The 12,948-nt window shown below is 38.9% G+C and overlaps 1 protein-coding gene across 1 annotated transcript in view; it reads right to left on the bottom strand.

The window, feature by feature from the left end:
* thsd7ba (thrombospondin, type I, domain containing 7Ba) overlaps nt 1-12,948 on the bottom strand; it is a 578,787-nt gene that overhangs the window by 35,102 nt on the left and 530,737 nt on the right. The window contains exons 23-24 of the mRNA XM_060827743.1: nt 7,200-7,295; nt 4,190-4,272 (exon numbers count right to left, since the gene is read on the bottom strand). Coding sequence (XP_060683726.1) covers nt 4,190-4,272; nt 7,200-7,295 — 179 coding nt within the window. The remainder of the gene's footprint in view (nt 1-4,189; nt 4,273-7,199; nt 7,296-12,948) is intronic.

Genomic DNA, 12,948 nt, shown 5'->3' on the forward strand with positions numbered 1-12,948 from the left:
TGTTGCACCTATACCTTTCCCAATCTACCACTATTCAGATAATAATCTGCCTTTCTCCTTTGTGTTACCAAAGTGGATAACCTCACAAGTATCCACACTATACTTCATCTGTCATTCATTTGCACAAAAATTGTGAAATTATGCCTTTTGGTACAGGGTATCCTTTACCCACACATCTGAAAATTGAAAAGGCTTAAAAGCTGAAGGTCTTTTTGAAAGTAGCTCAAATAGATCAGAATAAACCCATAGATATGCCAAGTTCAGGAGCTTGGGGGAAAAAAAACTTCCAAATGAGCCCAAACCAACATAAAAGTAAAGTATTTTTTCAAAGCCTGAACTCAGTAGGTCCACAGGTATATAGAGGTCTATTTGGGCCCTTTGAAAGATTCCTTCTATTTGAGGTCTGCTTCGGTCCAATCAGGCTAAGTGAAATTTATTTCCTAAGGATTTGAATAGACACAGCAGTAAGTATAGAAATATATGGAAACAAAGATGAATAAGTGCAGAGATAATGCAAAAAGAATTAGAGTTTTTGATGAAGATAAAGTGAACCCATTCCCTAACAGATTAAGGTACAGTGTGTTCTAGAGTTAAATGAATATGTTGATTTTCATTGTAAGCCGATGAACATTGGATCTTATAGGGTAAATGTATCTGAAACCCAAAAATATCCTAGAAACAGTTGGTCGCAAGGTTTATGGAGAAAGGATTCCTTAACAATATTCTACATTCATATAAAACTCCTCTGTCAGCCTCAGATCACTTCCTGTACCCTAGTTAGTCTGAAAATTGAAGGTTCAAATTCTGAACCTGAGACCTGAGTGTAGAATGTAGACTGACAATCTGTGCAATATCGAGAGTGAATTGCAAGTTAGAGGCGCCACTTTTTGGGTGAATCTTAAAACCAAATCTTTGTCTCCACATGTTTCTCTACTTACCACTGGGTCTATTCAGGTCCTTTGGAAATTAACTTCACACATGTCCTTGTCGAGCAGGATTCTTTGGCATCATTTTGAACGAGAATAGCAAGTTTGCTTGTTGTTCAGATTAATACTTACTTATCAAATTATCCAGTTGTCTACCATTCCGCAGTTTACACTTTGCTGTATAAACCTCCCTCCCCCTTGTTTGACATCAACGATGGGAAGAAAAATGAGAAATATGATGGGAATAAGGAAATCCAGTCCCAATTTTTCCCTCAAAGTTTGATTGGCAAATTCAGTTTCTCAGTATTGAGCTGCAATCTTCTAATTTCCATATATTTGCATCTTATTTAAAACCCAATTCATCTTGATGTGTAAATTGGAGCAGGTACCCTGGCAGTGGAAACACATTAAATGTTTGTCCTGACCATTACACAACTGCTTCTTCAGAACAATATCACTTCATGTCCCATAGCCCCCATTCTCAATGATTATTCATCCACTCACCCAGCATCAAAGAACCACCAGTCTCACTATATCATCATGCCTGCTCAGACTAACTCATGCACCACTTCAGTTTTGGAAGTTAGGGACACTAATCACTTCTATATATCTGCTAGGTTGCTTTGCATGGATGGATAAACATACATCTCATACATTTGTTGAGGATGCATCTTTTGGCTCTTAGTTTGCTTTCTTAGCCCTCAAGCACTCTATCATTTACTTGGGAGCCGCTAGACTCTATGTACTTCACATTGTTATCACAGGGCACACTCACCGACTTCAGCATTGGTTTACTAACGGCCATCCTCTGTGTGTGGTTTGTGTTTCTATTTAGCACACAGGGATTTTATTGCCCATTACAGGCTGCCAGTCTCTGTCACTTACATTGCGTTTCAGTGCAAAGGGAGACGCAGGAAACTTGTAACAGTGGATAGCACTGAACAAGTCAAGCTTTCATTCAGATAGGGGTGAACAAGTCATTGTTTGGTACATTACTGTGCAAATGTAAAACCCAGAGAGTGAGTAAGACTTGCAGAGGATGCAAAAAGCCTGGGGCCTAATAAATGGACATAATGCATATGGAGAGTTAAGTACATAAGCTTTGGTGAGGAGGGTTGCAACTGCAGAGTCAGAGAGTGTAGTGGAATTATAAGTGTGAAGTAGCAGAGGGAAGATAGTGGCACCTACCCTTGTGAAGGACTGAAGAACATTAACCATCTTTATACACTGCGAGGTGTTCCTTTTCACCTGGGACACAGCACAGCCCAAGAGTACAATCCATGTACAGATAACTGTGTCCGGTGGCATGGTTGCTTGTTAGTCAGATGGAAAAAGGGCTGCCCTCTTCTCTATTACCCTCACCACCCTGTCCACAATTACCTCCAGATCTCTATACAAGTAGCAAGCTTTCCTTTCCTATGGGTTATATGTTTGGGAATAATGATGGGTAGGAGGGCTCTGGCTTGCAGCATCTAAATGGATATAGAGTTGGGCATTAAATATGGTGCTAGACCCATGGAAGCCAAAAGGTCCCAGCAGTGATGAGCATACTCTGGCCACATGATTACCTGTGAAAGGCATCCATGAGTTGACTGTGTAATTAATGAGGTGAAGAGAGGAAGATTGCATGAAAAAAGTCACCCTATAGACTGGGTATCATGAATCTCACTTAACAATACACTTAAGTGCAAATGGGAAAATTCAGCTCATTGTCATTCCCTACATCAATATCTATGCTTCCATCATGCTTCATGAACTGTTTAGTTGTTTCAAATATCTAAGAGATTGTGAAGGCATAAACTAAGTTTAAATTCTTGGCTGTTAATTTAGATTTGTATTCACTGGAGTTTGGAAAATCAGGTGATGACTTTGTTAAAACATAGAACATCTTGAGGAGATTTGACAAAGTAGATGTAGAGTGGATTCTTCTCATAGAAGAATCTGTAACTAGGTGTCACTGTTTTAAAATAATGGGATGCCTAGTTAGAACAGAAAAGACTTCTTCTAATTTCAGGGGTCATGAGTCTTTTGAACTCTTCTTGAAAAGTTGGTAGAAGCGGAAACTTTGAATATTTTTAAGGCAATGGCAGATAAATTGTTTGGAAGCAACAGGGTGAAAGGTTATCAGTGGTAGGTTACAATACAATTTGAGGTTACAATTAGGTTGTCCATGATCCTGTTAAATGGTGCAGACTCAAGGGGCTGATTGGCCTACTCCTGCTCCTTGTTCATTTGTTCATCTTTCAATGGACCTGAATTTTATCAACATTTAGGAAAACAGCTTCAGTCCCATCTCTACATTTGGTCTAAGTAGTCCATCCAAGGAAGATTATATGATAAAGAACAAGATTTTTGATTTTCTAAAATATATATATTAGGGTAATTAGTCTTATGAGGGATCAGTGAAAATTAGATTATCCACTTGCATTATGCACATGCAGATTGTAGGACATCATGTAGTTCTTTTGGCAGAATTTATATATGTATTGCTCAATATATTTTGAAATGTGCACCATTGAAACGTTTCCAACCATGATAGCCAAGTATGAGTAGTTCTAGTATCCTTTTCATAGAATGACTTCAATTACTTCCTGTGAATTGTAAAGACTGTGTGGAGTTTGGACCTTCTCCCTGTGGCTGTGTGGGTTTCCTCTGGGTGCTCCGGTTTCCTCTCACGATCCAAAGGTGTGCAGGTTAGATGAATTGGTCATACTAAAATTGCCCATAGTGTTCAGGGATGTGTAGGTTAGGTGCATTAGTCAGGGGTAAAGATAGGACAATAGGGTAGGGGAATGGGTCTGAGAGGGTTACTCTTCAGAGGGTCAGTGTGGACTTGGTAGGCCGAAGGGCCTGTGTCCACACTGTAGGAATTCTATGATTCTATGATTAGGTGGCAGGCTAATTTCTAGAAATGAGCCTAATTCTGCAGTTTTCTTGGTTAAACCCATTTAAAGGCCCTACCCAAGCATTCAGCAAATACAACATAAATCCATAATGACAATACCATTGTTATTACATTATCTTACTTCCATTACTTTGCAGCAAGAGATCATGGAACAGCCTCACATTCAATGTATGATAGACCAATTGTTTTCAAACTAAATTTATTGCACTTCTACAAAAGGTAATTAAAACCAGAGCTTCAGCATTTATATTTGAACTGGAAATTGAAAGCAAGGAGCAGCAAGGATTTTTAAGCTCAGTCAATAACTTATTAAATAATAAATATTTACAAAGAAAAAATATCTAAATTGTTTGCGTACCTGTGTACAAAAGGAATATGGTTTAGTGCAGGATGGGTGGCAGTGTCTGGTAGCAGTTGGCTGATTCCGGGGAGAGCATCCTCCTAAATTTAATAAATTCAACAACGTTATGCATTCATAAGCTTCAATAATCCTGAAGACTGACAATTCTTTAAAAACTATATGCTTTAATAATGTAATGTTTATTAACACAACTAAAATCATGCAGAAATTGGGAATGTAAGAGCACAGCTATGACACAGCCTTATGAATTATGAATTCAACTACCAAAGATTCAATAAATTGTAACTTTACTATGTGTTCTGGTTTAATGATGTCATGTTCCACATGGTAGATATTTTACAACGTTTTGTCAGAAGGAGCCAAGGGCAAAAAATATTCTTCATGTTCCTGTCTGCCATGAAGATGTCTTAAGTTCTCAAGGAGAAAGTTAATTTTACAGTGTAGTTACAGCTTGCCACTATGCACTTTTGCCCAACCCCCAACACCACTCTGGTTTACCACTGGGAGACAACCAGGCTCCATCTTCAGGACCCATCTTCTTTTGAAAAGTCCAAACTGCATGATATGTTATGCCCTCAACTGATATTTAAATGAGCAGCTTTGTGCCATTGTACTTTTGATTTCTCAATCTTTCCACACTGACCAAAGAACGAGATTAAAGTCGTATTTCCCATTTTCATAGCATATAAAGCAAGCAAGAAAATTTAAGCCTCTTACCCAGTAAAAATGATTTAACATTTATTATCGTCTGAAAAATATCTTAGTGATTGTGACTTTTTTTGAGTTGATTTATTATTGACATATGCACCAAGACACAGTGAAAAACAATGTTTTGCTTGCTAACCAGATGACTCATACCTTCCATCAGGACATCTGGATAATGGAGAATAATGAAGTGACACCATGTCTGGGGAAGGGCGAAATTGTCATGATAGGCATAACAAACTCAAATAACAGGGCTTTTTATGCTGGTTTTTAAGATGGGGAGATACAGCAGGGTTGAGATGCTGCAGAAAGCAGTTTCAGAACATGGGGCAAGATAGTTATATAAGAATAGCTACTGGGCATAAAGCAGTGAAAATTTAATATAGTAAGTAGGGTTCAGTGGACTCAAGGACGTTTACAAGGTAAAGATGCTGGAGTGGTTTATAAGAGATAGGCAAGCTGAGATCATGGAAATATTTGCAAATGAGTGGAAGAATGCTGAAGTGGATTGCTATGGTCAAGGGAAGCTTGCACACATCGGCACAGGAGGAGATGTGAACTTTATTATGTGTCAGGACATAGATATGTACTATTGGGAATAAAATTCAACTTATGAAAGACAAACGCAATGTAAGGATAATGATGTTGAAACAAAAATTGGGTGTAAATTAATGGGTGAAGTAGGGAAGATGTAGCTTTATGGATGTGGAAGTTTACAGCTTTGATTTGAGGTTAGTTCATGAAGGTTGGAAGATGAGCTCAGAATGAACCAAGGTTTCACATCCCTGGACTATAGCTGAAGTGGAATCAGGAAGGAGACAGAGTCAAAGATTGAGGCATATAACCATTTACAAAATCAAAAAAAGATGGTATCAGTTTTGGAAATAATAAGAAACAGAAGCTTTTAGCAAACTCAGGGCTCAGTTTTTCTGAGGGCTACAAGATCCTGATGTTGAGACCAAACAGGAACTTGAGTACCAGCCATCAGTGACCACTGTTAATTCTGCGTTTGCAATCCTGTACTCTCTGATTGCAGGCCTAATCATAAGCCAATCAGGAGCGATACATGCCAGTGGGCCACTTGGTAGAAGGTCAGGAGGGCATCTCAATATTGAGGTCATCTGGAAACCTGAGTAATCAACAAGACAAACTGTGGCCAAAGTTAACAGGTACTCATTGCTGAGTTAAGAGCTTACCATTTTGGGATGGACACTTCTACCCAAACCCCAGCACCACCGTGGCTTGTCTCTAGGAGGCCACCAACTCCATCTATGGAACTCATCTGTATTGTGGGACATCTAGGCTGTATTTTAAATTTGCCCACAGTGAGACTTTAATTCATCCAATTAACATAGTAATCCATGTATGAAATTGCCACCAAATTTGCTTCCCAATCCTCCTCTGCCTCTGTGGTAACATTTAACCCACAGGCTTAATATCAGGTATAGAGTTGTAGATGTTTGCAAAGTCCCTATTGTTACTGTGTAAGGTACAGCTCTGAGTCATTAATATGAAAATAAAAGTTGACCACCTATTTAAGATAACATTAACAAGAGGTTACATTTAAATACTGATGAGGAAGTGGCAGAGTTTCACTCTTGGATTCACCTGAGTTGACTGTGTAGGCTGGTGGGATGAAAATGTGACAATAAATAACTTTGCTGATCAGTTGTCAGTGTGCTCCACTTAAATTTGCAGAACTGAAACCGCCGAAAATTACTGTCATACCAGGAGAACAGTTTTAATGGGGGAATCTCCATGTGAGAAGGGCACGAAAAGATATCAATATTATTCCATCAAAATGGCTGGGGAGGGGATTGTAATCTTGGAGGACTTTTCTGACAATGAAAATATTCCAGAGACAGAAGGTGATGGTGGAGATTTTTGGGATACCAGAGATGAATAGGAAAAAAACAATGTCATGAAGATGTCTTAAGTGTTCAAAGGGAAAGTTTATTTTACACCATAGTAATCGCTTTCCACTTGGAAGCTGTGCTTCTGCCCAACTCCCAACACTCACGATTCAGACTACTTGCTTTGGGGGAGTCAAGCGTTAACTCTGTTTGAAGTGAGTGAAGTAGGAAGATGTCTTATGGCACCAAAAATTATTTTACAGCTATAAAATTCTATAATGGCATTTTAAATATAAGTATTCAGTCTGATGCACTCATCCTAAAATAAATAGAGGAATTTAATGAAAAAGATGAACAATTACTCAAGATCAAACACTGACAGAAACTGTTACCCTGATTATTCCGTCTCTGTCAATTGGATGCAGAATATAAAGTTAGATATGGTTTACCTGTCACATTCACACCATCTGAGCGAACACACCATACAGTTCGTTCATTACCATTCCAAGAGCTTGTCCTCCACTCATATTCATGACAATTTCCCTCTAGAAATAAAATATTCAAATTGTTCATCGCAGGAAGAAAATTCAACTTACTTTTACTTCATGAATTTGAATTTAGGCCATCAAAATAAAAATAAGAAGGCAAAACGTGAGGCTCTCACTAATTTGAAGCAGTGATTTTGAATGGCATGATGAGAATGCAAGTACAAAGTTACCAGAAAAATGTCACCATGAAAAGAAACTTAAAAATAGACTGCTTTTTACCTTACAGCTTTAAACCTCCTTGGATTGGAGCATATATATGAACTTTCCTGTTATCTCTGAAGTTGAATACTACACACATTGTACTCATTTATTTTGCATCAATCTAGGTAAAGGAGGTCATACTTTCACAATCCATGTGTTGAGCCTTTAAGCAGGCCTAAATGTTGTGCTGAAATTACCCCTTGTGAAGTTTTAAGCACAAATGAAAAGGGTGAAAATGAATGTGACAGCACTAACGAATACAGATTAAGTGATTAACGAATACAAATTATGGAACATGATAAAGGTCATATGACCCATCAAATCCTCTTTTGGAGACCATGTACAACTTAGCCTATCATGGAGCTTAATCAAGCCTTTTGACTCCTGGAGGGAAAATACTGCATTAAAACTTTCTTGATCCCAAAGGTTATTTAACATGAACCAGAACATTCGCCCATTATTCACATCTCCATTATTTCAATTCAGGAAGGCATGCAGATATCAAACATAATAGCTCCAACCCCTTGCTATACCAAGATCATTTTTATTCTTTGCATATTCCAATCAGCACAGAATTTCAACACTTCACTCCTTTGACAATTCTCTATGCCTCTGATCTTCATTCTTTTGAATAGTACCACAGCAAAACTAACTTGATATTCAAGTAAGTATGAAACAAGTTAATTTAAAAATGTAAATGACATGGCATCTGTAATTTAATGTTAAATTTTGAAATCATTTTGAATATAGGAGGAAAATAATTCATATGCAGTTTTCAGAAATGGGGATGTCTTTATTGACCTTATGTTCCTCAGCAGTCATCTTTATTAGTACCTTTAATTATTTTCAGTCAAGGTCAGAAGCTGATAAGCTTCAAATTTAGTTCTGTGGAGGTGAAGGGCAAAGTCTTTCAAATTGAACTAGATTAAAGTAACTTTCAATTACACATGTATCTTTCAGTGTGATCTATCTCTGAATGGACATTGCAAATTGCACTTTAAGGTTATTTTAGCAGCACAGAACTGCTCACTGCCAGCAACAGAGACCAATTTTCAATCTTATCTCTTTATAACAGTGGTGCACAACACATAGCTTATGCACCGTTTCCAGACAGCAAGGCTTTATGAAGGCTGTTAGCACTTATAATTTTGTGAAATGCTGAATAGTTCAATTGCACTGACCCAGGCGGACAGATTTCAAATGCAATTTTCTTTTCTCTGTATGTTTTTGTCTCCTTTTCTTTAGTTTTTCTTCTTCTTTACTTTTTTTTTCCACGTTGTCTCCTTTCCTGCAGAATCTCCTTTCTTATTCCACATACTCTTGCTAACGAGAAGAAAACTGTTCCAGGAATATTCCATTGGTTGAAGTACTCACAATGGTTAGTAAAGTGGATACTTCATCCAAGTCGGTGACAGTGCCAAAAGAATGCCATCGTCAATTGCCGATTTACCTTTGACTAACCCACATGAACTTCACTCAGACTCTAAACTATCAGCAACATTTGGAACTTCCAACACATATAACTTAGATTTAAAACAGAATCAAAGCTTCAAATAAATATTGAAAATCAGAAGTCTTAGTTTAATTTCTGAGAAGATTCACTGAACTCATTCCAGAATATGGTAAAAACAAAGATTGCAGATGCTGGAAACCAGATTCTAGATTAGAGTGGTGCTGGAAAAGCACAGCAGGTCAGGCAGCATCCAAGGAGCAGGAAAATTGACGTTTCGGGCAAAAGTTCTTCATTAGGAATATGAAGGGCTTCTGCCCAAAACGTCAATTTTCCTGCTCCTTGAATGCTGCCTGACCTGCTGTGCTTTTCCAGCACCACTCTAATCTAGAATCATTCCAGAATATGGGCTTGCCTTATGAAGAAAGGTTGAATGGATTAAACCTCTCCACGCTGGAGTTTAGAAGGAATAAGAGGTGGCCTTATTGAACAAACAAGATCTTGAGGAAAATGGATAGAGTGGACAACTGGAGAATGTTTTCTCTTGTGGGAGAGATTAAAATGAGAGACGTAGGTTAAGAATTAAGTCCTCTGTTTAAACAAAGGTGGGGCATTTTATTTCTTTCTCTCAGATGTTCATTACAGTGTGGAATTGTCTTCTCCAGAACATATTAGATATGAGATCTTTAAATTTATTCAACATTGATTTCAGTAATTCTTGACTGACGAGGGAGTCAAGTGGAGCCGAAAGCACAACAAGATTAACGACCATTTTGTTGATTAACGTGCTTGCATTTTTGGCTCTAACATAATCTGTTCAACCTTCCTTCATTGACTCCATCTTTCTCCCTAACAACAGACTAAACCTGAATCTTTATACTTTAGCATGCTCTCCTACTTAGCACCAAGGTGTGCTTCCAACTATATATTCATCTGGGTGTGTTCATCTCAGTAATATCCCCCATCTTTTCCCTCCCTCAGCTCATCTATTAGTGAAATCTTCATTCATGCCTTGTTTCCTCTAGGTTTGAATATTGCAATGTCATCCTGGTTGGTCTCTCATGTTTTACCCTCTGTAATCTCAAGATCATTTAAAAATTTGCTCACTTGGTCCTACTACTTGCTGCTTGTGTTGCCCTGCTCACACCAACTCCCAGGAATCTAATATCACCGCGTTGTTGATTTACAATGGCTCACAGGAAAGAAACACTTTGATTTTAAAATTTTATACCTTGGATCCAAATCCTTCCATGTGTGCTCATAAAGTCCACCAATTCAATGTTGTGTGATGTGGAGGTGAACTTTGAAGTAGTGGTATTCAGAAGTGGCTTTTGTAAGAAGCGTTGGTGAGCTATTTCAATGCAACTTGTAGATGGTACACAACTGCTACAGTGTCTTTGTGGTGGAAGGAGTGAATGCAGAAGATGGTAAATGAGGTGCTAATCAAAGAGACTGCTTTGCCTGGATGATGTTGAGCTTCTTGAATGTGGTTGGAGCTGCACTCATCTAGGGAATTGGGGAGGATTCCATCATGCTCCTGACTTCACCATACAGATTTGAGCATGTTTTGAGGAGTCAGAAAGTGAATTACTCACCAAAAAACTCCTTGTCTCTGAATTTTTCTTGTATATGTCTAATCTAGTTTAGTCCACATCAATGGTGAGCCCCACCAAATTGCAAATGAGGATTCAGCATTGACAATGAATGTCAAGGATTAATGTTGGATTCTCTGTTGTTGGAGATAGTCACATTGACTGGCATTTGTGTGGCATGAATGTTACTTGCAGTCACCCTCATTCAATTCAGTTTTTGTGTTGATGCTAGGATCAAGGCTAGGCCTGGCAGAACCAAACCAAGTGTTAGTGAGCAGATTATTGTTGAGCAAATACAGCTTTGTAGCACTATCAATGATGCATCCACAATTGAGAGTAGACTTATGCGATGGTAATTGGTTGGATTGGATGGAACATACCTAGTTCCTCATTCCCGATGAAGGGCTTATGCTCGAAACGTCGAATCTCTTGCTCCTCGGATGCTGCCTGACCTGCTGTGCTTTTCCAGCACCACACTCTCGATTCTGGTCTTCAGCATCTGAGGTCCTCACTTTCTCCTAGTTGATTTCAATCTTACTGCGAAGCCTCTTCTATGGATGCCTACTTTGAAGAAGTTCTCTTCCTCTTTCTACAAGGATCACAATAAGTCTCTCTCTTTCACTGCACTCCCCCCCCCCCCGCCCCCCACCAAGTCATCTCCTCCGCCCTGAAGCCTTTCAGCTATATCCTGAAGCAGATATGCTACCACAGCCACAACTCCTTCCTTCCTTCCTGATGAAGGGCTTATGCCCGAAATATGGATTCTTCTGTTCCTCAGATGCTGCCTGACCTGCTGTGCTTTTCCAGCACGACACTCTCAACTGGGACATACCTAGCCAAATTCCCAAATTGCTGAATAGATACCAACATTGCAACAGGACTAGAACAGCTTGGTTAGGTATGGAGCTAGTGCTAGAGTACAGATCTTCAGGAAAAATACCAAATGTTGTCAGGACCTTTTCAGTACCAATGCCTTCAGCTTATTTTCGATAACACATGGTGTGAATGAATCGGCTGAGGTCTGGCTTGTATGGTATTATTTTTATTGTTCATGGGATGTGGAAATCATTGGTTACATCAACAGTTATTTCTCTTTCTCAATTGCATTGGAGAAGATGATGTTAAGTTGTGTCTTGAATCAATGCATTCTTGTAGTGTACAATGCTGCTAGAAATGAAGTTCAGCAATAATGACCACAATGAAGGAACTGTAATATATTTCCAAGCTGTTGCCCTTTAATGTTTCCAAGCCAATCTATGTATGTCTGGTGCTGCTCCTGACATGCCCACTTACACTCTTAATTGCACAAATGTTGACTCCCTGGCTTATTGATAATGGTATAGCAGGAGTTATGTTGAGGTTACAGATTGTGGGTGAATACAAGTTTGTTTCTGCTGATGGCCCACAGTGCTAACTGGATGCCCAGGATTGAGATGCTACTGCTGTTCAAAATCCATTTGGAGGGAAAGTATGTGAAGGCGAGGCTTCAACGCCACAATGCCTGTGCAGTGGTGACTCCAGCCATATTGTCATAGGCATGTAAATCTACTACAGATAGATTGGTCAGGACAAGCTTAAATCAGCATTTTTGCCCGTCCATTGTTTGCTCATCCTTAAGATTGTGGTGGTGAGCTGCTTTCTTCAATCACTGCAGTCCATTTTGAAAATAAGGCTTTGCAAGGTAAGTAAAACTGACTGCCATTGCCTTTTCAGCTCATTGCCAGTCGTCCACTTGGTTTCATTTCTCTAGTGAGACTTTGGAGCATAACAAGTGAGCTTAATGGCAACCATGTACTCACTGCTGATAGTTGTCAAAATCTAAAATGGTCATACATTTCCTTTAGGGGAGAGAAATCTGCCATCCTTAGCTAGTCTGGCCTACATGTGACACCAGATCCACAGCAACATTGTTACCTTTTAACTTCACTCTGTGTAATTAAATTCTGGCCATGCCAGTGATGCCAAAATCCCACAAACAAATATTTCAAAAAGGCATACGTACAAACTAGGGGTTTCCTAGACTATTTGAATGTGCATTGCAGTGGCCTCAAGTTACAGGTGGCCCAGGACAGACGAGAATGTCAGGAGTTCCCTCCATAAAGAATATTGGTGAAATAAATGGTTTTCAAAAGAAACGTCAGCAACGGTTTTATGGTCAACAGTAAAATTGCTTTTCATTGCAGATTTTATCAATTTAATTCAAACTTCACCATCAGTCTTTGTTAGATTCTAACCTATATCCCCAAAATATTAACCTGGGTCTCTGGATTAATAGCCCGTGACGATATTCTTACAACATTATCTCCTATCTGACATGGTATCACTTTATATAATATATTGTGATCTGAAGAAGCGTCCGACTGAACTTGAAATGCTAATTCTGTTCCTCTCTCTCCACAAATGTAGC

This window comes from Hemiscyllium ocellatum, chromosome 7, assembly GCF_020745735.1.
Source record: "Hemiscyllium ocellatum isolate sHemOce1 chromosome 7, sHemOce1.pat.X.cur, whole genome shotgun sequence".
NCBI classification, from domain to species: Eukaryota; Metazoa; Chordata; class Chondrichthyes; order Orectolobiformes; family Hemiscylliidae; genus Hemiscyllium; species Hemiscyllium ocellatum.